This window comes from Melanotaenia boesemani, chromosome 8 (genome assembly GCF_017639745.1).
Source record: "Melanotaenia boesemani isolate fMelBoe1 chromosome 8, fMelBoe1.pri, whole genome shotgun sequence".
Lineage (NCBI taxonomy): Eukaryota > Metazoa > Chordata > Actinopteri > Atheriniformes > Melanotaeniidae > Melanotaenia > Melanotaenia boesemani.
The window spans coordinates 21,701,203-21,728,314 of NC_055689.1; the positions used below are offsets into that span (position 1 = coordinate 21,701,203).

Sequence of the window (27,112 nt, forward strand, 5' to 3'; positions counted from 1 at the left end):
CAGTGTTTAAAAAAAAAAAAAGGTAAAAATGATGGAGCATGTGTGACATTTTATTCCACCTCACTGTTTGTATGTAATAAATAATTATCCAAATACACTAAGTACTAAACTTGTTTAAAAAATACTGTTTGGGTCTTTTAAAGCTATGTAGAAACATTCTGTGGTAAATAATGAAATATATTTGAGAGCTTACACGTCTGACAATGTTCTGGTGTCCAACATGAACCATTGTAGCAGCTTGAGTTACACTTTTTACCTGTGAAAACAAACAAAAAGACACACGTAAAAAAAAAAAATCACAAAATGTTTACTTCACAGCTTTAAAATGAACTAAAAATCAGATTTTGCATTGTTTTCATTTGTAGAGACACTTACAGAGTGGGTTCTTACTAGTCATCTTGAGGTCCATTTTGGGTTTGGTGTCAGCATTGACAATATCATACCACTGTATTGTTTCCACGTTGCATAGCTGGTTGTTGTCAAACTTCACACCTCCTTTAATAATTTCTGCAAAAGAACAAGCGATATAAATTTAGTAAAATTGCAGCATTGCACATTTACTTGTTTAATGGTTAATAATTATAAAGTAATACTAAGATTTTGGGGCGGTACTTGATTATGTGTGGCTGCTTCTACCTGTCAGGCTGTTCAGAAGAAGCTCGGTGGTGCCCTGACCTGTACTTTTGTTGAAATTGGCAAGTACAGAAAGTGCAAACGTTCCCTCATAGAGGGAATGACCTCGAATAATGCGCAAATTCTCCAAAGGAATCCTGGGGGCTGTGTTGAGGGCGATCAGGACATAGCCACCCACTTCTTCAATAGACTGTAGAGAAATAAAAAATAAAAGATGATTGTGTGATGATTGTGTCAGTGGTTTTTACACCACAACAGTAACACACTGGTATGGGCTGCAATCCTTATGAAGGATCTACTGGGCATTGGAAAACCAGTTTTCAGTTTCTAGATGATTTTTTTTTTTTTTCAAAAAGCAATACAGGAAAATGTCTGCAGCATTCATGCTAGTCCGGATCTTTATTTGGGCACTTTTTCACCGCATTTAGCCACCTTTCCTCAGTTTACTTAACTCCCAATAAGTAATAATTTGTAGGTCCTGTTAAAGTTGACATTTATGGGAAGGAAAGACAATGTGGACATAACTTGGTGGTTGTTGTTTAATTAATTAATTTAGTCATTTAGCTGCCTAGTAATTTTATATAATTCCTAAAGGGAACAACGAACGAAGACGGAACATTTCATGTGTTCAATGTTAAAATTAACCTTAAATATAGTTTGATAAATAAGACCCACAGTCCTTCACTTCCTTGATATTAAATGAAATAAAAAAACACTCTATTCATCCCAGACGGAAATTGCAAAATTGTAGTATTTTTTTAATATAAAAATAAAATAATAAAATCAAAAATTTATAAAATGTTCACAGTGTTTACAGTAATAATCCTACAATACAAGTTACATTATGTTTCTTGTTTATTTACTCTACAACAGGAGCGTGGGTTGTTTTCTAGCCCACCCTTTATAGCAGGTCTTTCTCTAAGCCATCACATACTACCATCTCTAAAAGACAAATGGTTAGGTCGGTATGTATGCACGTCAGGGTGAAAAAGAAAGGAGACGTCTCTTAGCACACAGACCAAAATCAAAGTATTCATGAAATCTGAAACTCTGTCAATGTTGAGAGAGAAAAGTGAAAATGACTAAAAACAAAATGTTCAAAAGTTCCCCTTTTTAAGTGGAAATGTGGAACTGCAACATCATATCTGCTGACTGATCTTCTGTGCCTTGGTAGGTAAGTCTGTTTATAAATGTGTGTGGCTCTTTATCTGCCCAGTCCTCACAGCCTTGTAGCTTCACCTGAGCTTTAAGCAAATCTCCAACCAGAAGATTTTGAACATACTGAATCATTATACAGAAATCTGAACCTATGTGATTAGAGTAAGAAAAAGCCTGTAGAAATTCAGGATAGGCTCCTTTGAACCACCACAGAGACAATTCAAAACTAAGAGAAAACATATGAAAACTTCCATCAGCTGTTAGCAGATTGCAGTTTTTTACTTTTAGAAAGGACAGGTCTCGGTGTGGCTCCATGTAGGTGATCTCCAGGTTCTCAAGGACCACAGTGCAGTTGCTGTAGGTCTTCACCATGTTCAGGTAGTGGTCATCTTTAGTCCCCAGAAGGTTTAAACGGTTGTTGATACCTTGGCATACTGTAGGAACAACAAAAACACAAAAGAGGAATGAATTCAAAACACTTCAGCAGTTAGTCATCTGCTCCAAAAGACAAAAGAATCAATCCAAAGTCAGATTAATTGCAAACATCTACTTCTTATGCAACACACTAGCTCAATTTATTCCTTTCTGTGTGTGCTGTTATTGCTAAACTTGGTCTGCACAATCACAACTTGGCCAGGTTTAATGTGAAAAAAAACAGATCTGGTTTGCATCTATGACAGAAACTAAATCTGAGTGACGAAGCAAGTTGTGGCTCATGGGTTAAAGTGAGATGGCTGTATTTGTTCTGGCTAAGGCCTACATCTTTCCACAGAAATACAGAAGAGTTGAAAAAAACCCCTGCGACCACCATCTCTAGGCCTGATTTGGTATTTCAAAGAAACACATTGTGTCACAGATTCCATGAAAGTTGCGAGAGCTTGTCTCAAAGGAAATTCAGTACTCTGAATCTCATAATTAAAAACAGGCCTGGCAAAAACGTTTGATTTTAAGGCAAATTTTTGACATGACTAAGTCTAAAATATCAGGATAATGAAGGCTGTGATACTGACATAGACTTTCTTAATGTAGCTTTTAAAAGAAGAATGTGTGTGTTTAGACAACTGGTTGCCTTTGGCTGTGATGTTCAGGCTTCCTCAGCTGGTCAGACAGGTTCTGAGTGGCAATGAAGATGGAGTCAGTTGTTCCAACACCTTAACCCTACAGTGGCCTTTAAGTGTCACAGCAATACAAAGTCATAACACAAATACAAAAGACACAACATTACACAATTAGCACGAATACAAAAGCTGCAGTGGAAGTTAGACTTAGTAAGTAAAACACTGGTGGTAAATAATGTTTATTAATTTTGATAAGCGCTATATTAAACGTTGCTAACTGTGATGTGTAAATAAAGAGTTGTTGCACGTTCGAGGTAGTAATGTAGTCATATATAGACGCTGCATTGACCGCCTTAGCCGTTGCTGCGATTTAGCCTGTAAGTGTTTACAATGCAATACTTCAGTTATGGAAAACTGTGAGTGCGAAGAAAGGTGACTTTTACTAAACTATTTAGGATGACCAAACGTCCTCTCTTACTTGGACATGTCCTCTTTCTTAGAGCTAAACAATAAGTCTAATAAGACAAGGTTCAGTTTTGGACTGATCGCTTTAATGGCTTGGAGAAAAAGTTGTTAAGGGGTTTTAGATCTGAGTGTCTAGTATCTAGGATAGCTAGAAAAATCCTAAATGCAAATTCATAGATGAACTACAGAAAAAAAAGTAACTTCTGTTGCTGCTTTTGTATTTGTGTTGCAGTTAATTGTGAGGTGTTGTGGCTTTTGTATTCGTGTTGAGACTTTGTATTGCTGTGACACTTCAGGGTCACCGTATAACCCTCATCCTACATACAGCCATACACATAAACAGTCAGAATTCACATATATTATATTAACAAGTTAGTTTGCTTTGTTTTTAAGTATTTAAATTTTGATTTAGCTTAAAAAGTCAGAAAAACAAAAGGTTCTACTTTCTATTTATTAGAAATGACATAGATTCTGTTATGTTTCAGTCACATTCCTGAACATGTTTGCTCTTCAGAGCGAGGAAAGTCAAAACATGCAACCTAAATTCTGGGACACACCCCAGAACACATACAAAGTGATGGCACTGAGGCACATCAGAACTGACAAATCAAAGAAAAAGATGCATCATGTTTCAGCTCATGTAAGCAAAGTCTTTGCTTCCACTGTGCCTTTCATTCATGTTGTTGACTTTACACACCCACACCAACCAGCAGTGAGAACAACCTAATCAGTGTGAATTAGGCATAAACAGCTGGCAGCGGCCCTCCCTCTTCTTCTTCCTCATTAGTTTGTCCCTGAGGGATCTCATGACATGAACCCTGGAGCCTGGCGGCCTAACGCCACGGCAACAGAGGCAGATAAGCAAAAGTAAGCTGGCTGTTTTAATTAGAGGGAGCTATGTGAAATGTAATTAGCCCCATAATTATTGCTCAGATTGCTAAATCAAAGTGTAATAAATAAAAGGTTGTTAGAATTTTGCAGCTCTTATTTTTAATGATTAACAGCGACACAAAAAGGACACTTTGCTAATACAGATTTTGGTTATGCTAATCTTTTTGTTGTTATGCCACATTTGATATATTCATAACTCCAGTGATTAGCAGTAAAGGTTGACAGGTGACTAAAGGTGCAGCAAACTTCCTCTACATGAAGCTCACACTTTGAGTCCTGAACAAGGAAGAAGAAAAAAAAAAAGTTTATTGCTCAAGCATGCAGGTGTGTAGCCACAGTAAACACTATCCAGTTGTTGATTTCATAACTTTTGCAGGTGGTGAATGACCTGATATTCCACAAACATTAACTTCCTCATTTTATTGCCGCACATGTAAAAGAAATGGACTCAGTTTTATACAAAAGATAACTTTAATGCTTCTTGTTTAATAAAACCATATCCAAATAAAAATTATTCATATCTGAGCTGGTTGTTTCTCAAAATATTTACCCAACTTGGAAACTACCTTCCTGCAAGCAAGCCGTAGATAGTGAGTAAAACGATATTTCGACACTGGGAGCTTTTCTTTTTTTTTTTTTTTGCTTTCTGTCAGCCTGACTCAAATGTAGTAAAACACAACAGTCATCAGACTGAGAAAATGTGGGAGCAAGGGTGGAGCTTTCAGTGACGTAACTGATACTGTGACACAGACTAATTACAGATTGCTTCACTGACTCCAGCTGTGCTGTCGTCACAAAATGTTCAGGAAGCAATTCTAGCAGCAAGGAGTGGCCGTTCTGATATACATCAATACTGTATGTGTGTGTTCGCTGGCATGCACACATACATGCACATAACATTACCTGGATTGAGCTGCACTGATCGGCAACCAGTCAGAGCTCAACAAAAGACTGGATAAACCCAATCATTAGTCATCTAAGCTTGTTGCAAAGTGCGGTTGCATATCATTCTTTTGATGTTTACTTTAGGACTAGTACTGGAAGTCAAGGGTGTGTGACTTGATATTTGTTTCTTGAGGCTACAAGATCTGCAAGACTATAAGAAGGAAACTTTAGTTTATCATCTGAAATAATCAGTTACTGTTTAAGTCCAGTTTAAGTGTATTCACGCCTAGACTTCCAGCCAAAAAGGAAAGTTAGTGGAAGGTATGAACAGGGCCTGTGTTTGCCTGCAGACAAGTTTTCTCTGGTAACACGCGGCGGCATTGCAACTATGTGAGAAACGTGGAACTTTGCAGGTGTGTAGTTAAAATGAAAGAAAAAGAAAAAAGATCCAGATTGAAACTATGCATGGTCTGATCCATGGATATCAAGTGTTTCTCAATCCTGGTCCTCGGGGACCACTGCCCTGCATGTTTTAGAGGTGTCCATCTTTAACACACCTGACTCAAATGAATGGCTCGTTAGCAGGCTTGCAAAAAACTTGACAAGCAGTTCAATTAATCTGAATCAGGTGTACTGGACTTAGAAAGGACTAAAACATGCAGGGCAGGATTGAGAAACACTGAAGTAAAGAGTACTTAAAGAAAGTGGGCCTGGGTGTCCATGGTTGCACCCCACCACCACGCACACACACTTTTATTTGAAAAATATCTGCTTTACAGGGCAAAAACCACAACATTTTAACAGTGAGAGCGGGCTGATTTGACATTCCATCCATGAAATAAAAATTACAGGAAAACCAATATGATTGCAATCAACACAAAACAGTACAAACTAAATTCTAACCAAAGACTATTTGTGTTGAAACAATATCTCTTGCGCAGTATCTCTTAGCTTGCCAGCACTCTGGTGCACATTAAGCTTGTGACCAAGCTGATCTCTGAATTGTTGTTCCAAATGTAGCTTGTATTGAAAGTCTTGTCTGTGCACTTATGTCAACATTTTTGTTAATATGCATCTCTTCTTCTTTTTGTGTGTAAAAGCTGTGTTAGCACCAAACTGTAAAATGTAAACTATTTCTTTGATGTTTTAAGATGAGAAATTTATTTTAGAAAGAAAAGGGATTCGAATTCAGCAGGGTATAAAACCAAAGTCACAATTTACAAACGTTTAAGAGACATTAATTAAACATGAAAAGATCAAATATATAATGACATGTAAGAAAATCAGCCACAGGAAAAAAAAAAAAAAAAAAAGCCAAAGGAAAATGTTTTTGAGGTCATCTCCAAGTGAAAAACTGCATTATTTTTTTCAAGCAATGTGAGGACAGTAGTGAGCATCCACAAATTTAAACCAAATATTTACCAGAATCGGACTGGTTTTCATTTCTGAAACCAGTGGTTTCCTTTCTCCCAGTGAGCCATCCACTGAACAGCTAAATCATTGGGTTTCATTCATTTCCAGAGACAGCAGGAACAGTCCTGCTGTTTTCCTCTTCCTCTCATTCACTACCTGTAATTCAATTACACTGTGTCCAGAGTCTGGTGATCACATTATCTAAAAACTTATACGCGATTAAAGGAAACTAACAATGCTAACTGACAGGACTTGTTTATTTCTCCCTCGAAGTCAACAGCAATACGACCAAGAATCTCACGTAACTCAATCTGCAGTGTTTCTCTGCTGATAACAAATCAATGCCAAGATTAATTACAGTAATAGAGGGAAATTATAGTTAACTCTCTCCCATATCTATGGGAGTCAATGCTAATGGTGATAAGAGAAACAGAAAACAAAAACATAAACAATCTGCTTTTATTGGTTTAAAGTTGTAGTTTCTTAGGCTTGCTTTGCCTTCAGTTCCCAAACCCTTTGACACCAAGTGGAACATAAATCTTCCAAAGCTTCCTATCAGTGAATGAAGGGGAAAAAAGCCACGTCTTTGATTCTTTCAGCTCGTACTTCCTGCTCTTTCAGTTTCTGTATTGCTAATTTGCAGGAGGACACAAGGGATAAAATGTCATATAAAGACAAAACCAGCAGTATGTGCTTTCTGTGAGGTGTCCTACCTTTTAATAACTTTAAAATTCCTGAAATCCTGCACTCCGTTAAGGGGAAATGCAATCATCCTTTGCATGGGAAATGCACTAATCCCTTAAGAGAAAACATCTTGGGGCCTTTAGAAAAGAAAGAGGGGCCAGTAAAGATTGGAGAATACCCCCCTTCACTCCTCCCCTGTGAATGAATCAACACAAGCTCCCTCTGACATCTCAGGAAGTTGATCTTTGCACAGGGTCGGCTCAGATGGCTACCCTTCGACTCTGAAGCAGATGGTAGCTGATTGTCGTCTCTAGGGGAGGCTGACATGAGGATGGATTAAATCAAACTCAATGTACTATTTGTGACGGAGAACTGACGGAAAGGAAGTGAGAGAGAAAAAGAAAGCCAAAAGAAAAGAAGACGACTCAGGAGTGGTTTGTGGTTTAGTAAGCAGAGCCGTAGATGTGGGACATGATGGCCAGCTGTTGGGTCAAACTGTGGAAAGGGGGGTGTAAAGCCTCACATTTGACGCATGAAGGTGGATGACCTTTCCCTTGAGGCCAACAATGGGGACAAAACTTAGGAGTGGTCAGCTGAAAAACACAAGCAAATGCAGCATCCTACTGAATACGTCACATATCATGTAAACATTTAAAACCCAGAGACTGCACTCGCTGGCCCTGCCAGAATTTGAGCACAGTCTGTGAAGTTTAGTCTGTTGAAAGCTCAGTAAAGTGACCAAATAAAGACCAAAAAGGCTGATGTTTACTCTGCGCTCTCTAGGAGACACTCCAGATACCTGTGGCTGGGCCCATCATGATGTTTACTCTCCACCTCAGTGAGGAAACTGTGGATTTAGGTTCTGCACAAACAGGAAAAAATATGTACACTCACTCTATACTGTGATCAGCATTTAAAAGACCTGTAGGCAGTCAACAGTTATCCCTTTTCAGCAGTTCCAGTGCTGGTTGAAAGCCATGGTCTTGTCTCAGATCAGTTCATGTTAGAAACTGTTCTCAGCCACGAAAACTGGGTCCAGAGAGGCAGAAATTCAATTACTGCATCACTGGCTTTGGGGCAAGATTATTATAACTCCAGCTGCTGCTTGCAACAGTGTTTATGTTGATATGAAAACCTTTAGAAGCAGGAAAGTTAGAGAAATGTCTGTGGAGGACACAAAAGTGTGCACAATGACACAGATGTTGGTACAATTTTGGAGAATTAAATATTGGTTAGTGATTTATTATTAAGATAGAGTTTAATTTTTTGGTTATCTTCTTTTTGCAAAAAAAAAAAAAGAAAGAAAAAAAAAGAAAATGATTGTTTCTGCCAACTATTGTAGTTCAGGTATCAAAAATTCATTCGGTTTCTATCTGAGAATGAAAAAAATTTAATAAATGCTAATGTCCACCTGGTTGTTTACACAGTTTAGCTAGTTTAGCTAATTATTTCTAGCACATATGGATAACTTGACAACATGAAAGTTTTACGGGGAGCAAGATGTGGGCACCATGCTGGGGTAGAGGTTAAAAATGGAGACAAAAATGGAGAAATCACCTGAAGCTGCTAGAGGTATATGTTTTAGTACTGGCTAGAGGTATAAGAGATAGTTTGTTTTAGTACTTTCAATAAACAAACTCTTTGATTTTGATATATTATTTATCACATAGTTGTCCTTCTTACTTAAAAGAGCATTTCATTATATTCTTAGGTATTGTTTCAGCTACCGATGTGAATAATAATGCTTCATTTTTATAGTCAATGATGTTTTCATTAATAATTAATGCTATACAAGACAGGAAATAAATTAACAACAGAAGATAAAGGAAACTGTATTAAACAAAGCTGGAATGACTTCACCATCATGTTGCAAATTTCATATGATGAGCCTAACACAACAGCAGATAATCAAGTAATAATCACACAATCTCCCCCATGCCTTGTTGGAAACCCTGTTAATAGTGCTTTAAAGGCACCAAACAATCCCACTCCTGTTAGTCTAACTCACACAACTCCAACCACATTTAAATTCCAATAAAGCAGCCACCATTCCCCTGAAACGTTCCAATGTTCAACCCACTTCCTTTTTAAAAGTCCAGACATTCTCCCCATTGAAGTCCATTCAATCCAAGACAACTCACCACCCCCCTCATTTTTTTCCTCTTTCTCCTTCACTGTTAAAACTATACTCCTCTTCAATCCCACAGGAAGCCTGAGAGGAAGACTGGACAGGGAGTGGGCGGCAAGCTTGCTGCTACTAACTCAAAACTCCATGTCCTGTCCCCCAACTCCCCGCCCCACCACCACCACCCACCCTCGCCAAAATCCTTCTTCCAGAAGCCATCACGGAGCAATGCCTGGAAAAGAGGAGCAAAGGGAGAGAAAGACAGAGAGAAAGAAAAACACAAGAGAAGAGACCCACACATTTCACACATCATTCCAGAAAGAGAGAGCAGCTGTGATTCGGGAATCCCCTGTTGGTTTAAGCATTCCCATTTCAGAGCAGCAGGCTCAGGTTGGAGCACCCAAATGAAGAGGACAGATAACTCTCACTTCATCTAAACAAAAAGAGATAGACGCTCTTTGAGGCAGTCGTTGTGCTTAAGGACTTCTTATTTTTAGCCTGACTGCTGACGGGCCAATTTCTGTGTGTAGATCTAACCACTCTTTCGCAGTTGCCTGCCAAGAACTTGGTTACCACCTTAGTCATGTCTCTAGCAACTCTTTCCTCCTAGAGTTATCACAGAGAATGACCCCATAAAAGGAATATTCTACCAAAGCCTCAGGGTTTGAGTTAGTAAGCTTTACTCTGTTGCTCAGCTCTTACTCACCATTTCTGGCAAAGCTTTACACATCAGGAGGCCCTCAAATCCACTGATGAGCAGTTTCTTCCTCTTCCACACTGGCAGAGGGCAAGAATCAGGGACAGATAAAGCTCAGGGGGTAAGTTTATACAGCTGAGGAGCTCTCATAATTTTTAACACTGTGAAAGGGTGTTTTGTTACATATTTTGCTGTTCTCGCTAAAAGCATGACCAATTTAATTTGCACTGGAAAGCTTGGGAGAATTTAGTAACGTCTTCCTGATGACACATGAAACTGAAATGTTTGAAATGCTACAGGGTACCACTGCCAAGTACTTGGGGCCCAAGGGAGTGTAGTTAAAACCCACAGAGCATCTTCAAAACAATTCTATCCCCACAATAGCAGCATGAACAGCGCAAACTGTGCTAGTTTTTCATCAAACACCCCTCCCCAAAGCCCATGGCTCAGATGTCATCCATTGTTAATGTGTGAGGTGTGTTGCTGTTCCTTACAAAGAGAAGGCACATCGCACATGGTTAACACAGCTCCGCAACAATGTCCAAAGCTTGCTTAAGATAATTATGACTGAGGAGGTTGTTGTTTCAAGGCCACCCCCTCACCATAGAGACACAGAAAGGCTTTTAGCACAACTGAAGGCCGGGCTGCTTTCCGTCACTCATCAAAGGCATGAGACTTGGCAGACAAGACCCTTTTTCTGCTATCAGCTATACTGCTGAACACAAGGACCCTGGCTCAGATGCACTATGGATGAAACACCCTAAGAACCCTCATAGCTGCTCCAGAGAGTGGACAAAAATGGGAAAGAACAACATTTAAACCCTGCCCAACATTAAGGTTATCCAAAGTCCAGTTTGAGGATAAAAAAAATTATATAAAAAAAAAATACTTTTTATATAGTTATAATCTTAATATTGAAGTGAAACTTTTAAGCTCTTTTATACATTGCAAACATTTGGATATTGGATGTCTTATCCTTGGCACTGAAATCTCACCACAAGGTTCATTTAAAAGATAGATTTATTTATCCTCTTTTTGTCACAATAAGTTTCCGTTTCTGAGTCAAAATAAATAAAATACGTGTCAGATCATGAAACGTGTAATTTAAAAAAAATAAAGCAACTACAGCCAATAAAAACAACCCTGAGGTGAGACTGAAAATGAGCATCCACAATTATATAATAACCCCCATCTTTAAAGTATGATGCTGTGAAATAACCATTGTTCAGGTTATAAATAACCTGTGGAAAAATGTTTTTTTTTAAATATATATATATATTATAAACAAGATTTCAAAAACATACATTTTTAGTCGTGGATAATTATTGGAAAGCTCAAGCTATTATATTTCTTGGAAGCATAATAAATGTATAATAATAACATAAAATGTTGAATGCTGAGCCACACTAACATACAAGGGGAAATTAAGTTTTCTGATGCAAAATAGTTGATTATTATCAATAAAATGACCATCTTCCAGGAGCTTTGGCATTGATTCTGCTTCATGCATAAAGAATTCTGTTATTTTGTTTTAATATACCACCCATCTGCACCTCTAATTCAAATTTACAGAAGTATATATATATATATATATATATATATATATATAAATAAATCTAATTCAGTTGGCTGTTTACAAACCCTTTGACCTGAAAATCCAATATGGTTTTCAGTGTTTTTAATCTTTTCTAAATCTTCTTGGTGCTTGATTATTGCAATAATACTCACATAAAAAGAAAACAAGTGGAATCATATTAAAAATAAAATCTCATGCTGCTGCTTAATCAGCTCAGGAGGAACTGTTGGTGCAGAGGATATACTGCAGGTCCAGAGGGCTAATCCTTCCTTCCTGGCACAGGACCAACTATGCACTCCAGGGTATTTCTACCCGTTCCATTCTCAACCTGACCACGCAGCTATCAAGCTCAAGTGGTTTGCTATGAAAATTAAAGTACAGCTGTAGACAATGACCATCTATTGATGCCCTAAGTGGCATCAGGCTGTAATATGAAGAAGTTCATATGTAAATACAATACATGGCTCACACTTTAGGGGACTCTTGGCACATCTGGGTTAATTTCAACCTGCAAGCTCAACAAGGAGAACACCTTTCCTTTTTTTTCTTCTGTTATGAAAACATGCTGTAATCAAGATGTTCCGCTCAAAGTCCCACCAGGAAATTAATTCTGGGCTCAGTGAAACAATAGTGTTGTTGAAACTTACCGGGCAATTACAAAAGGTGCAATACTGGGGGAGTGGAGCACATTATGCCTTCGAGCTGCAGGAGTTAAAGCACAGGTCAGCTCTGTGACAAAGCCTTGCTGCTGCTACAACACTGAACAATGCTGTCAGCTCATATTAATGGCTGCGATGAAATACACTTTATGATGCTTGTGAGATCTCTGAGAGCTGATATTGGCTTGTAAAATGATCAAACTAGAGCAAGCAAAATGCTGACATCATCTTTTGGTTCTTTAACACATCCTGCTGCAATATACAGCCATAGTCCTTATCACTGTCACCAGTATAATTCAATGAGTTGGAACAAAAAACAAACATTTAGCCTTTAGATGCACTATATATATAATAAGTAGATTAATAATAGTCTGTGCTTTAACATAAATAAAATTAAAACCCAACCATTTATCTGTGCTTTGCTTTTAAAACTCATTTGCAAAATGTGAGTATGCTTACACATTTAGATTATTAATAACTGCAATCAGCAAATTTATGATATTATTTTCTGTTAATCTTACAAACAGTTCGAAGTTGATGATGCTAGCATCTCTGTATTACTGACAGACCGCTACGTCAAAGTCACAGAGCTCTGCTTTTTCATTTGACTCAAAAACAAAAAGTGCCAGCAAAACACTGATGTTGTTTTAAGACCGAATCTATGATCTAAATGTCAACTGATTCTCACGTAGATAAAATAAGATGAAGTTCAAAGATATAGAAAAAACACTTAGTGGCACTAAACCACAACAGAAGACTGAGTGGAAACAGGAGGAAATGACATGACTGACTTCAATTCAGCTTTCTTGATAATGGAAGATAACATTTAACATTTTGAGGTGAAGACTATTTTTATTGGCTTTTTTGTGTACAATGCCCCAATTTAAAATCACCTAAATGGATTCTTCTAGTCTCCTAGCATCGTAACTTTTAGCCAACAGCCATGCCTTTCTTCTCTATGTTGACATAGGGCTGTAAAGTCATGTCTACATGGCAAGTTAAGGTCAAAGAAGACACATAAGTGTCTGTGTTAAAGACGGCAACAAAGCCATAAATAATGACCCTTTTGTTCAGAGACTTGTTCGGAGGTTTCTGCATTTATTTATAGAATTAGTCTCGGTCACATTTCCTTTTCCTTGTGTGATTTTTGCCTGTAAAGCATTGTCTTTAACCACCTTATTTGAAAACTTGCCTGAAAACCAAAATGTATTTTCACTCATTGTTAGCTTTCTGTAAGAGACAAAGCTCTGAGGGAAGTTCAACACAATAGGAGACAAACTGAAAACTCGCTTTGGACACTGCAACATAGACTGTTCAGAGATGTTAAAGGGGTCTAAACTAAAAATAAACAACTCTGAGTTAGCTAACAGGCAAGTTATCACATGTGTTTATGCTGTCTGTGAGAGAGTGCCTATGTACTTGAAGCACTGATTAAATTAATTGTTAGAGAGCTATTTGTCTTTTAATGCTGCCATCCATGCAAAACGGACTTTATGCCAAAGCTTCTTCCATTACTGAAGCTGCTTTTGTTTTCTTTGAAGAGAACATGGTAAATGTCAGTCCTCATAGGCTAAATGAGGCTAAACACTGTCTTTTTATTTCTAGCTAGTTAATGCTTTCGACTACTATAATTTCAGTAAATACCCTAAAATTAGGTCTTGATTGACACAACCACACCCTTGCAATGAAGCATGTAATACTTTAATAACTCTGGCAAAGAAAGCACTCTTTCTCATGTGTAGCTAAGCGATGAAAACTGGCAACAAGACAAGACCGATCAGGATACTTTTGAAAAGCATAATTAGTTATGTTTTCTGCAAATGAAACAAATACAGATATTATTTGATGTTGACTCAAATCAGCCAGAAGCTTTCATAGATACATTTTTTACTGTGCTCATCATGTCTGTCATCTTTACAATCGCCATTGTTATGAATACAGCTAAACTTTGTTGCAAGAGACTAGAATGATGTTGGACTAATGAGAAAAAGCCTAATACTTGTGGTGAAAACTATTAAGATCCCCAGCTTCCTTTTAATCAGCATGCAAAGCAGGAAGTCCCCCACATACATAGGAGATTATATATCAAACATCCTGCAGCTCTTCCAATAGTTTTCACACATGCAAAGATTCATATAAAAAGCTTGACAAATGCACTTAGAGGGCCAAACCACCAGTCCCAGGTCCCAATGTACTATTAATTTTCTAAATAGACCACACAGGCAGAGGCTGAATTCTATTGGGGAGGCAAATGACTGGGATCAGCCACCACCATTCAAACAATGCCTTCTTCTGAAATATTCTGAGATGAAGATTTGTTTGTGAAGGCATTGTTCTTCTCCCTGCAGGGGATTTCTTTTTTGGGGCAAGCACAGTTTGCAGCTCTGCTCTGCAGATTGACCTGCAGGTCATTAAGGGAGATGACAAACCAACGGGAGGTCTGCAGGATGATGAGGAGACACTCATCTGCAGCCTGGAGGCTATAGTGAAGCTGCTAAAAGGAACAGGCTAAGGCCTCTTTGATGAACAATTAAACAAAAACACAAATGCTGAAGTCAAAGATTCTTCATCCCATCCTACTGTTGTTTATACAGCTCCAATTTTCCTGTTTTTCTTCACAGCTGTGATTCTTCCTTTGACTGGTGCACCACCCCTGTCCACCTCATTGACATCTCTTGCAGGTTCATGGAGACATAAAGAGCCACAGAGCTCCGCTATGCTATCCCTTGAGGCTATTATGTTGATACTGGCTTCTTTTGTTGCTCCCAGTCCAAATTCTGGATGGGAACATTGAAACAAGCACAAAGAGAAAAGATATCTGGACTGTATGACTTATAACTGGGTGTGTTTACCAAAAACCAAAACAAATCAATTTTGTATAATTTCAGTTGAAGTGAAATACTAAATTATAAATTATTTTAAAAGTTTAAAAGAAGTTCACTGGGAAGAAACTCAGAGCACTTGTCATACTGTATTCAGTCATTACTTTATCTTTTATATCTTTTTCTTTTCATTCTTGTTGGTAAAACAAAAGGGTTTAGATTTTTCAGCCATGCATGTTTTAATTCAAGACATTTGGGGCAGCTTTTTTTTTTTTTTTCTTTTTTTTTTTTAACTTTTAGAGAAATAAACACAAATACAGGATTAATGACTTTATTGAAAATGTGGCCTTTTTTTTCCTTTTAACACAACACTACGCTGGATGAGATTGAAGATAGCAAAGGGCCTTTTTCCAGCCTCTACACCTGGGTCTCTTTCCATTGGATACTCACATGCACAACCGGCCGATCATGGAAAGGCCATAAATGCTGTGGATGACTTTGTTACCATGTACAAACAAAGGCTGCAAATTCGTTCAATGAGTAACCACACATTCACTCACTTATTCCATGCAGGAGGTATACACACTGGCGCAATAGAAGCAGACATACAATTAACAGTAAGTGAAGTGCAATATTACTTCATTTTATGGCAACACAACTACCTACTGTATTTGAATACGTCTTAACAAACATAACAAAAGCTCCTTCACTTGACGAAATGCCTGTTTAGCCTCAGGCACGTCTACTTTGTGGTAAAAAGATCTCATCCAACCTACAAAAGTATCTGCTGCCAGATAACCTGCTTTCCACAGAAGTACTATTGTCCTGGAGTGAAACCTAAACCCCTCACCTTGCCTGCAGTTCTACAAAATCTACCACTCAGACAAGCTGCAGTGTCTCAAAGCTAATAGAGGGGGTGGCCAGAAATTACACTCCAGCTCCCACGGCTTCAGCTTCTAAAGTTTTATTTCTGAGAATGGCTGCAGCAGATGTAGGTCTGGGAAGGTCGTCAGACAAGCAGCAAGACATAGTTGCAGCAGTAGTAGCAGTATCAGGACCACTCCGGACTCTAGGATTACACAGGATGATAAGCTATATTTCACTACCATTTCCACAGAGTGGGCTTTTATGAAAGGAACGGGCATGGCTTCTCTTAAAAAGATGGGAAAAAAACAGATGACTGATGAGAAAAACTCAACACACAGGGAAAAACACTTACTCAGGATGCTGAAATGCACTACAGGAGTGAAATTTTATCATGATTCAGCTCAACATTTGCAGGTGTGCAAGCACGTTTAAATGCAGCACTGACTGAGCTAAACTTTACTGACATGTATTATTTTTAATCTTATTTAGTAAAGAACTGAAAATAACATATTAACTCTAAAAAAGCATACTGATGTAAGCAGGTTACTTGGTTCCTAAAGCATGCCTCGCATTAGGGATTAAAGACTTAGCTGTTGACATGCTCCTGTAATTAGTTTGATCTTTCACAGGTTAACTCACTGACAGAGGCAGGCTTACTGCATCTCTGCACTTTGGGAGCATTCTGCAGAAAAAATGTATGCTTTTATATTTTGGTGTACAAAAAAATGTAATTATCATCTCTGGAGTCCAATTAAGTGCAAGATCAGTCCCTCTGCGAGGTGAAGAAGCTATTACTGATAGTTGACAGCTGGTATTATTCGCAACCCTTCCACAGATGACAGTTAATAAACTGAGCATACCAGTGTGCAGGATGAGGATTGTTTTTATTATCAACAATGGAGCCTAGTCTGACTCTCCTAGAGAAGCTATTAAGCCCTTGCAGGCTGTCAGGGTGCACCAGACTGACAGGTGGGCATTCTGTGGGAGAGGATACTCACTGCATCATCAAACCTCAATTTTACTTTCATAAGCATTCAATGTTTGGCCCAGGTCTGCAACTAGACACAAGCAGAATAGCAGTGCACGATTATCAAGAGTAACTTACACGGTTAACTGGAGAAAGCAAATTAGTTTGATTTAATTGAGCAGGGCCTTATTTGCTGTACAGTTTGTGTAATATGCTGGTAAAATGATAATCAAGACAGATTTAAAAATTCTTTGTAAGCGTTAAAACAGTAATTTTAGCCAAATAACAAAAGTACACAAACTTTCCATTTCCTCTAAACAAGCACGTTCTTAATATCCACTATGACAACTTTCTTTGCTAAGGTATTTTAGTTCTAGCAAGCTAGCAAACCTAATGTTGGTTCCATAAGTTTGTAGACCAAAATAAACAAATAATCCCAAATTACTTACTATTAATGTGTCTGGAAATGGGGCAGACACTTGCTAAAGTCAGCTTCCTTTACATTATTCTACACATCAGCAAGGAAATACAGGTCAGTGGATGTGCTCTGTGATTTTTGGCCCTGCAAACTAATATAGCTGCTAACTATAGTTACTCCTTTGATGTGGAGCTTTATTGGAGCATTATCATGTTTGCTAGAAACATTTTCATAGATTTATAATACCCCCCACCCAAAACACTTGTATTTCAAGTAATTTTTTGCTTTTTAAATGCCAGTTTATTTATTATTATTTAGTATTTCAAGCCACTTCATGATGTTACTTTTGAAGTACTGTTTTTTCAGACCCCCTCTGCCTTTTCCAGTGCTACCACACAATAAATGTTTGAGTCTGTTAGTAAAAGGCTTAAAATATTGTATTTTGAGGAAAATTGTCATAACTATAGGAGTCAGGCATTAAATACAACATATATGATGCACTTGTAGCTCCTAGGCTCCACATGTGGGTTATACTTTTTTACCCAAATGATGAAGAGTTTGCACCCTTAAACCACAATGAAGACTGTACCTGCGTTTCCACACCTGTGACACTGTACTGACACCATTTGACCAGTTCAATAAAAAGGGCCATGGATACAAACCTGACACAAAACTTAAGAGGAAGTGAAAGCAAACGCAACTAGTTCCTGTGGCCATATACAAGAAGACATCTGAAGTCTTCAGGAATTTGTTTCAGCTGGGTCAAATGGGAAAGTCGAAGATGAAATAATTTGAACACAAGATAACCGTCACTTATGAAAACAGAAGCTAGTCAACATGATACTTTTCACTACCTAAAATAAAAAAGTTGGCCTACATTTACGAAGTTATAGAAGTTTAGTTTGTTGACAAAATGTCAGTAACATAAAATGGTCATAAAAAAACACCTTAGAGAGGCAGAGTATTAAGAAATGAGAATAATTTTCAAATATAAGTCAGTTTTGTTTAAAATGTTTAAAGATGAGAGGTTTTCTTTTGGTGGTGAGATTTTACAGAATTCTTTCTTTCTACAATGTTCATTTAGAGGATTATTTACTTAATGTAAAAAAGTGCTTATTAATTGTTAACATTTGAAATTGTATCACTTTAATAAATTTCTAACTATCAAAAAAGCACAGAGTTGTAGTGATTACTTGTAATTACAGAAAATCTTATAAAAACTCTCAAAGACAGAGTAATATACACAAATGTTCTACATTTCTACCAAGATCATGATTAATTTCAAGTTTTGCTCTGCCAAGTGTAAACTGATGACCAGGTGTTCACTTGCTTCCTAGCAACCCAAGCATCTTCAAAAAGGCAAACAAACATTACCAAATTAGACTGAAATGTCAACCATCCCCCCAAAAACATACATATCCTGCTTTAGTGATTTTAAAATAAGCCCAAGGATTAAATCCTTCTCTATGGACTGAGAAAATAACCCTTCTTCTCTAGATTTATAAAAGTCTTGGATTATCTTAAAATAGCCTTATCACAAAGTTTAGCATAAGACCATTTATTTTCTTTTAATATTTTTATTCTCTGGAATTACATTATCTCACATACTTAAATATTTTGAGAAAGTTAAAGCATACACCCTTCTATCTATATGTAGGTCCATAGCTGGTTACCCATGAGAGTCTTAACCTGTAATCTTTTATTATCCTGCCAGACAGAAAAATGAACACATTCTCACTCCCATTTCTCTACACATGAGCATCACATATCGTTCATTTATCTTTGTCTATAAATTCTTGTTGTCATTTGCTATTTTAATAGGTTTACACCAAACTTTCTTGTTTAGATTCAGAATACAAACAGTATGGGACAAACGCAAAAACACATTGTGGTTCCTCTACTAGTACTGCTTTGATCAATAACAATAATCAAGTTGTACAACATCCCACAACGTTGTACAACATCGGTCTATTTTGACACTAAATTGGACACTGTGTGGAAGAAAAGCACGGTGTGCCACCAAGAAACATCTTTTCCAGCCCATCTGGCCAAAAACAAAACCCAGACACAGCAACATTAATTTAAACTGTCAGTTGTGTATTTATCATTTCCCTAGCAGTGGAAACTGGATCACTTAGAAAGAAAAAACATACATAAAAAACAGTACTGCATAATAGGGTATCAAAGCTTTAGATGCTCATTACTAATCACATGTGGTGTTAATAAAAATCCAAAATTTGAATTTACTATAAACTTTCCGCTCTATGAGATGTACACTGTCTGATTTGTTTAGAAGCTCAGAAATATTTATTCTGTCTTTTTTGGCTCACAAACACTTTTGATTGGTTATGGCTTTTTAGAAAGCTGATTGAGACTTGTGAGACCAGAGAGGACAGATGCAAGTTTCACGTGCGCTGCTGGCACCGAATACAAATGCTTATCAGCTTATGATGAGGAACAACGCAGTAAAGAGTGCAGGCAATACTAATTCATGAAAATAGGAAGTTACAGTCATTAGCGACACTACAAGCCACTTTCTCTCCTGACATCTGGACTTCATTGTGTGTGAACTCAAACCAACAGGGAGAGAAAATATTTTAGGTTTTTGTTTGTTTGTTTGTTTGTTTTAATCTCAATCTAACATTGACGACGATCACTGAGAAGATTGATCATTAAGAGGCACACACAGATGTCAACGTCAAAGCTGAAAAAATACATTAATCTAGAAAGCACAGCAACATCAAGGAATGTGATTGGTGTGAGGTAAAAATGAAGGTTTTCTGTTTTAGTGCAATCAAATATTGCAAGGTAGCAGAAAGCTTCAAACACAGACCAATAATCGATAAATCCACCAGCCAAACACTCAAAGATAAAATCCCAATCCTCAAAAAAAATTGTTTTATGAAGGAAACAGTTAAAATGGAAGTGGAGGAACTTGTGCCAGCAAATTGCTCAATCAACATCCCCTCCCATCACTATCATCATAATCATCCTTATATTTGTACTATTTGCTCATTCAAGTAATTGGCCGATTCATAACGATTTCTGCAACACTTTAAAATATCCATAATCAATATGGACATATATCACTGCAGACTGTAACTTTACTTCAGCCTTTCTGAGTTTTCAACCAGCCAGTGGCTCTGTGAGAAACTTTTCTCACATTCAGGATCAAGTTTCTCTGTGGTTTCCTGACCAGCCGGACTGATTTCTCTGAGATTTATGTAAATGTTGGACAAACAGAGAGGAAAGCGAGAGCCTGCCGCTTGCCTTTACAACCCAACAACGGGCAGCCCTACGTACCTTTCTTTTCCGCCTGAACATGGGAGCCCAGCCAGAGCAGAGAGGTGAGACTGATCCACTTGAGAAAACGGCTTGCCATCGTGTTTTCGAAGCTCCAGGGGACAAAGCGTCATTCCATGCCAACTAGACGAGATATTCCGCTTTGACAAAACTTTAGAAATCTTTTTGCGTCCCTCCAGTTAAATGGAAGAGTTTTCCTTCTCAGAGAAAGTCAGACTTAGGCAGTTCCTTCCCCTCGCAGAAATCTCCAAAAGTCTGAGCCCGAGCATTGGCAGCGAAGACAAACCACTGGCTGCTCTGACGTCAGCAGGAGGAAGGACAGATGCGCGTCTCGCGCTGCTCAGGTGCAGACTGATGAGCACAAAGCGTAAATTAATAGTATTTTTTTTGTCAGTAAGGGTGCATAGTTTTCAGAAAACGGAATACAGCGTAAAAATAATCCATAATGTGAACAGCTACAACTCAAAAGGTTAGTGATAAGAAATGAACAACTGAATAAAGTTCCTAAAGTAAGCTAAAACACCAGTATTTAGTTGAAAGTACTATCAGGAACCCAGTCATTTATCATTCTGTAGATTCAGTTAGTTTGTATGGCTTAATTTAATAATCACTTTAACTTTATTGAAGCAACTTTATTGTGCTTAATCACGATTATATTAACTTAAAACATATCTTCTGCTGCAAACTGAAGGTAAATATACTATTTAGCTTAAATTTATGGAGGGTTTTCTTACTTTTCCTGCTAATAACACTAAGTGGTCACAGTTGTTTAACACTGTTGACATTCTTTCTGACCTGCACTTTTGGGATTATGTTCTGATGATATTTCTATAGGCAGTGCTGTACAACATTCACCCAATTGTTGCATGTAATTAAAATTGTAAGATAAATTTACTTTATTTAAATTTTACCATGTAATCATTGTACTTCAGCTTTGTTGTAATTTTGTGCATTTAAGAAGGAAATACTACTGCAGGGGTGGCCAACGTCAGTCCTTGAGAGCCACAATCCGGCAGGTTTTACATGCGTCCCTGCACCGACACACTTGACTTAAACTAATGAGTCATTGTGAAGATCCTTATAGGCTGTTGGATCCATTTAATTTGAGTCAGGTGTGTTGGTGCAGGGATGCATGGAGAACCTGCAGGATTGTTGCCCTTGAGGACAGACGTTGGCCACCCCTGTACTATTGGGATGGTACAGTAAGGTTATTTGGATTAAGAGATCAAAAAAGTGGAGGATTTTGAGTACTATAGGGTCAGCAGTTTGGTGCAAAGGGGAGTGTGGAAAAGAAGTAAAGCAGTGTTAAACATATGGTTGGAGTAGGTGGAGAAAAGTGTCAGGTTTGGTGTGTGTAAAAGGGTATCAGCAAGAATGAAAGGAAAGGTGTACATAAACTGACTCAGCTGTTGTATGTTTTGGAGACAGTGGCCCTGAGGAAAAGAGTGGAGGCAGAACTGGAGTTAGCAGAGATTGAAATGTTGAGGTTTTCTTTGAGAGTGACAAGGAATGATACGATCAGGAATGTGTACATCAGAGGGACAGCACAAGTTAGATGTTTTGGAGACAAAGTCAGAAAAGTTAAGCTAAGATGGTTTGGGCATGTACGGAGGAGCGATAGTGAATATATCAGCATATTGATGCTGAGGTTGAAACTAGGCAGGAGGCCTAGAGGAAGACCAAAGAGGACATTTATGGAGGCAATGAAAGAAGATATGAAGTTAGTTGATGTAAGAGAAGAGGATGCAGAGGTTCGGTTGGGAGGCAGGTGATTTGCTGTGGGCTGTAAACACATTTATGATAATGATTTTCACTAACTGATGTTTTGTGCTAGAAAAGGGAGTTACACATCATTTTAAGAACAAATTTGTTCTTTTCTGGTGGATTTGTATTTCATGTCATTATAACATTACAAAAACTCTGATGACCCCAGAATTGTTTTTGATGAATACATACTACTACTGCTACTCTGGACAGATATCAGTTCGCCTACAGGGAGAACCGATCGACAGAGGATGCAGTCTCACTGGCACTGCACACGGCTCTGACCCACCTGGAGCATCCTAACACCCACGTCAGGATGTTATTTGTGGACTTCAGTTCGGCTTTCAACATGGTGATCCCTGACAAGCTGACACTGAAACTCCACAACCTCGGACTGTCCAACCCCCTATGCTTCTGGATCAGGGACTTCCTCACAAATAGGCCTCAGGTGGTGAGGATTGGGGACTGCACATCATCCACACGGTTCCTGAGCACAGGCACACCACAGGGATGTGTGCTTAGCCCGGCCCTCTTCACCCTATTCACACATGACTGTTTTGCTATTCATCCCACAAACATGATTCTGAAGTTCGCAGATGACACCACCGTGGTGGGTCTCATATCGGACAACAATGAGACCCTCTACAGAGCGGAGATCCAGCACCTGACAGGATGGTGTTCAGACAACAACCTTGTTCTGAACACCAGCAAGACCAAGGAGGTCATTGTGGACTTTAGGAGATCCAGGAAGATGGAACACACCCCTGTCCTCATCCATGGGGAGGAGGTGGAGCGGGTGGACAACATCAAGTTCCTGGGCATCCACATTACATCTGACCTCACTTGGTCCGCACACACATCGCACCTGGTGAAGAGGGCCAAACAAAGGCTCTTCTTCCTCAGGAAGCTCAAAAGGACTGGACTCTCCTCTCAGCTTCTGACAAACTTCTACAGAGCCACCATAGAGAGCATTCTCTGTCTGAGTGCAACAGTGTGGTACGGGAGCTGCACTGCACACGACAGGAAGGTCTTGGCCCGGGTGGTGAAAACAGCACAGGGGATTGTAGGGAGTCCTCTCCCGCTCCTGGACTCAATATACGACAGCCGGGTCCAGAAAAGGGCCAGTTGTATAGCTGCAGACCCCACCCACCCAGGACACGAACTGTTTGTACCTCTTCCCTCTGGAAAGAGATACAGAAACATCAAAGCCCACACCAACAGACTGAAACACAGCTTCTTCCCCAGAGCTGTGAAATCCATTATCCCATCTCCCCCCACCCCCCACCCCTCATCCATAGACTAAACACTAAACCCTGCAGACAGGCAGACACACTCAGACTGCACTGCACTTTGGGACAATATGCTGCAATATGTGGATCACTTCCATGCCAGTCACTTTAAACACTTTATATACTTGTTTGATTTGCACTGTTATTCCATTTTATTCCTTTTACTCTTTTATATATATATATATATTTATCTAAAGATATATTGCCTTTTGCCTTTCCATATTTTATCTTCGTGTGTTACAGTGTGCCTTTTAAGCCGAGAACTTCTGAAACAAAATTTCGTTGTGCCTTGCACAATGACAATAAAGACTCTTGATTCTTGATTCTTGATATAAAAAGTCAACACAATAATGATGCATCCAAGATATCAAACCTCACTTAAATTAGACCCATTAAAACGAAGCCCACTGTAAGATTTGACATCCTGTTACTTTTTTTTTTACTCCTATTTATTTCTTAATTTGCGACAAGACAGACTTTTATCAGTATTACCGTCAAGCTGAGGCTGAACAGACAAAATGTTTAGATTGTTGACAGAGCATCAGCCTTGTGGGATCTGAATCTAATGGGACATCCAGCTGCTTAAATGTGTTTGTCGTGCACTTATCAGACTCTATGGGGACAGGAGTGATAGAAATCATTTTTCACATTGGTGTTTATTTCATTATTGTAGCCTAATGGCTCGGCAAATTGTCTTTGGCTGTAATGTTGGAGGAAGAGGTTATTGTGTTGAGTGAAATTATGGCCATTTTCCTCGAGGAGAAATTACCCAATGTGAGGCTTATGTTTCACATGGGGCATCATAGAGAGCTATTTTCAATGTTGTGGATGTGATACAATTGTCAGTTTAACAGCTCTAACTACTGGCATTGCTAAACAGAAAAAGAAGCATGTCATTAATGTAGAGGAAAGATTAGAAATACTCTGAGCGCTTCCAGAGGATCAAGAGAGTTCAAATGTTGCCATCTTAGTTTCAGTGAAAATGCAATTTCAGCTCATTTCTGGGTTGTATATTCAGCTGAGGCTTTGCTTCAGATGTTATGAAATCAAGATTTGCCACATACAAAGCTAAAATGGAGGTTTGGTAAAGGAGGAGAGGGATTGAGAAAGGAAAGAGTGAAAGAAATGACCTTGGTATCTCACCAGTGGTCAATTTCTAAATCACTGGCCAGTGTCTCTATTGTGAAATGTTTCACACAAAGAAAGAAAGAAATGTTGGTTGTTATGTTTCATTGTTCCATCTTCTCATGCTGCAAGAATTTGTGCTTTCTGCACTGCAGATACAAGCAGAAACACTAAACAAAAACAGAAAAATAGCAAAAGTCTTGAAAAACAAAGACGTGCCGTCTTGAATGTGCTCTCATTCTCCATATTTTTTATTTTAATAAGCACTGTGTGCAGGTATCTACAACCTTCAGGAACATTATAAATTAGCACAGCGCATGCTTGCAATTGTTTTAAGAGTAAATTACAATCAAGGCTAAAACAGCATCAGACACAATTTAAAACAAGATTTGTTAAATTCATGTTGACACAAGGATTCATTAAATGGTTCAGTGAAGTAGAACAGTTACGCAGTGTTGGGAGGTGGGGTGGTTTGTTATCCTAAAGGCTTGCTGTCTGAGGTGCATGTTTGGGCCCCTGCCAACTTGAAGTATCTCGGTATTTGTGAAAACATACATAGGAAAGTAATAACAACCATCATCACCATTGTAGCCATTATTGCACTCAAAACTGTACTAAGAAAGCAGAGAGCCAGAGAAGAAGAACATATGGGAAGACATAAGATTGACTTACTCGAAGGTGCAACATCTGCTGGATGCACATTCACAAACATTGCACTAATTATATTTCAGAGAAAGAGTAGAATAATAGACAACACCAGAGAAGTCAAGTAAAGCTGCAACCACAAACATGCTGCATTTCAGATGTTAGTCATTTTTTATTAAACAATAAATAAATAAATGCACCACATTTGATGTTTTTGGCTTTTCAAATTTTAAGATTTGATATTTTCCATCTTATATTGTACAATATGAAATAAAATACAGTAACGCAATATTTGTTTAGGTGTATGACATAAAATCAGGCCATAAGGAATCATGAATAATAATAATAATGGATTAGATTTATATTGCACTTTTCAAGGCACCCAAAGCTCTTTTTTTTTACATTGTATCCATTATTCATTCACTCCTCACTCATACTTGGTGATGGTAAGCTGCATGTGTATCCACAGCTGCCCTGGGGCAGACTGACGGAAACCTGGCTGCCAATCCGCTCCTACCGCCTCTCCGACCATCAACGAACATCCATATCCGTATTCATACACCAGCAATGCCAACACTTGAGGCAAGGAGGGTAAAGTGTCTTGCCAAAGGATACAATGACAGATGACTGGGGGAGTGGGAATCAAACCGCCAACCTTCCATTTATTGGACGACCCGCTTTATCACCTGAGCCACTGCACTCACTACATTTTGACATTGCCATGACAAAAGGATGGACTGAATAACTGAACTCATATTAAATAAATGCATGAAGTATTTTTTTTAATCTAACTGAACCTCTAAATCTCTTTTTGAAAGCATTTTGTTTCAGATAAGCCTCAGCTTAGCAAGAAATGTCGTGATTAGCTCAGTTGTATATTAGGTAATCATCCTAGAAGATGATGAGCAGAGATATTAATAAAGAATTTTCCCAAATCAAACATATTGCTTTCTGAGGTGACAAATGCTAACATCTTCCACGGGCAGATTTATCTGTTTAGAAATTGCTGGTCTGTGATTTCAGACCCATCTCTGTTTCTCTGCACTATTTCAGGCGCTTGTCATGGCAGTCTGATAAGACTTGTACTAGATGTGAGTGAATCAATAACAGATTTAATAAAAGCAGTCGAAATCCTGCTTTCAGCAGTGTGGTTAAAAAGCTTCAGGCATTCAGTACAAACTGTCAAGTACCAATTAATTAGGTTTAATTAGCGAAGCCAGTGAGATTACCTTCAATCTCACCATCTGTCTGCCTCCAGGCTATTCTCCTACAGCTAAACTAGGTCAACAAAACAGTAAAGGCAAATATTTGAATATAGGAATTGTTTGTTCTGCAATGCTAATTACACAATTGTACATGCAGATTGTTTTCTTTTCATATAAAGAACATTAAAAGGCATGCATGGGTCTTATTGCTTTGCTTTTTTTTTTTTTTTTACTTTCCTGACCAGGGCCCCTGGTCTTTGGCTCTGAGCCACGTTCACTTGCCGGAGCATGCAGTCTCCATGGCATCTCAATGGGTTACACAGTACACACCTAAAAGTAAATGAATGAACCTGTTTTAATCCAATTGGAATCCATTTCTCAACTTTTCAACCTGTCACATCCTGTTTCTAAACAGAACACCCTGTTCTCAGTTATGAGTAATGTGAATGATCTCTTGATGATT

At 38.3% G+C, this 27,112-nt stretch overlaps 1 protein-coding gene across 1 annotated transcript in view; it reads right to left on the reverse strand.

Annotated features, from left to right (window-relative positions):
• The window catches only part of egfra (epidermal growth factor receptor a (erythroblastic leukemia viral (v-erb-b) oncogene homolog, avian)), a 41,440-nt gene extending 20,526 nt beyond the window's left edge, over window positions 1-20,914 (reverse strand). Inside the window, exons 1-5 of the mRNA XM_041992290.1 lie at window positions 20,622-20,914; window positions 2,074-2,225; window positions 637-823; window positions 376-507; window positions 194-256 (exon numbers count right to left, since the gene is read on the reverse strand). Of these exons, the coding sequence (XP_041848224.1) occupies window positions 194-256; window positions 376-507; window positions 637-823; window positions 2,074-2,225; window positions 20,622-20,700 (613 nt within the window). The 5' untranslated portion in view covers window positions 20,701-20,914. The remainder of the gene's footprint in view (window positions 1-193; window positions 257-375; window positions 508-636; window positions 824-2,073; window positions 2,226-20,621) is intronic.
• Between the last annotated feature and the right edge of the window lie 6,198 nt (window positions 20,915-27,112).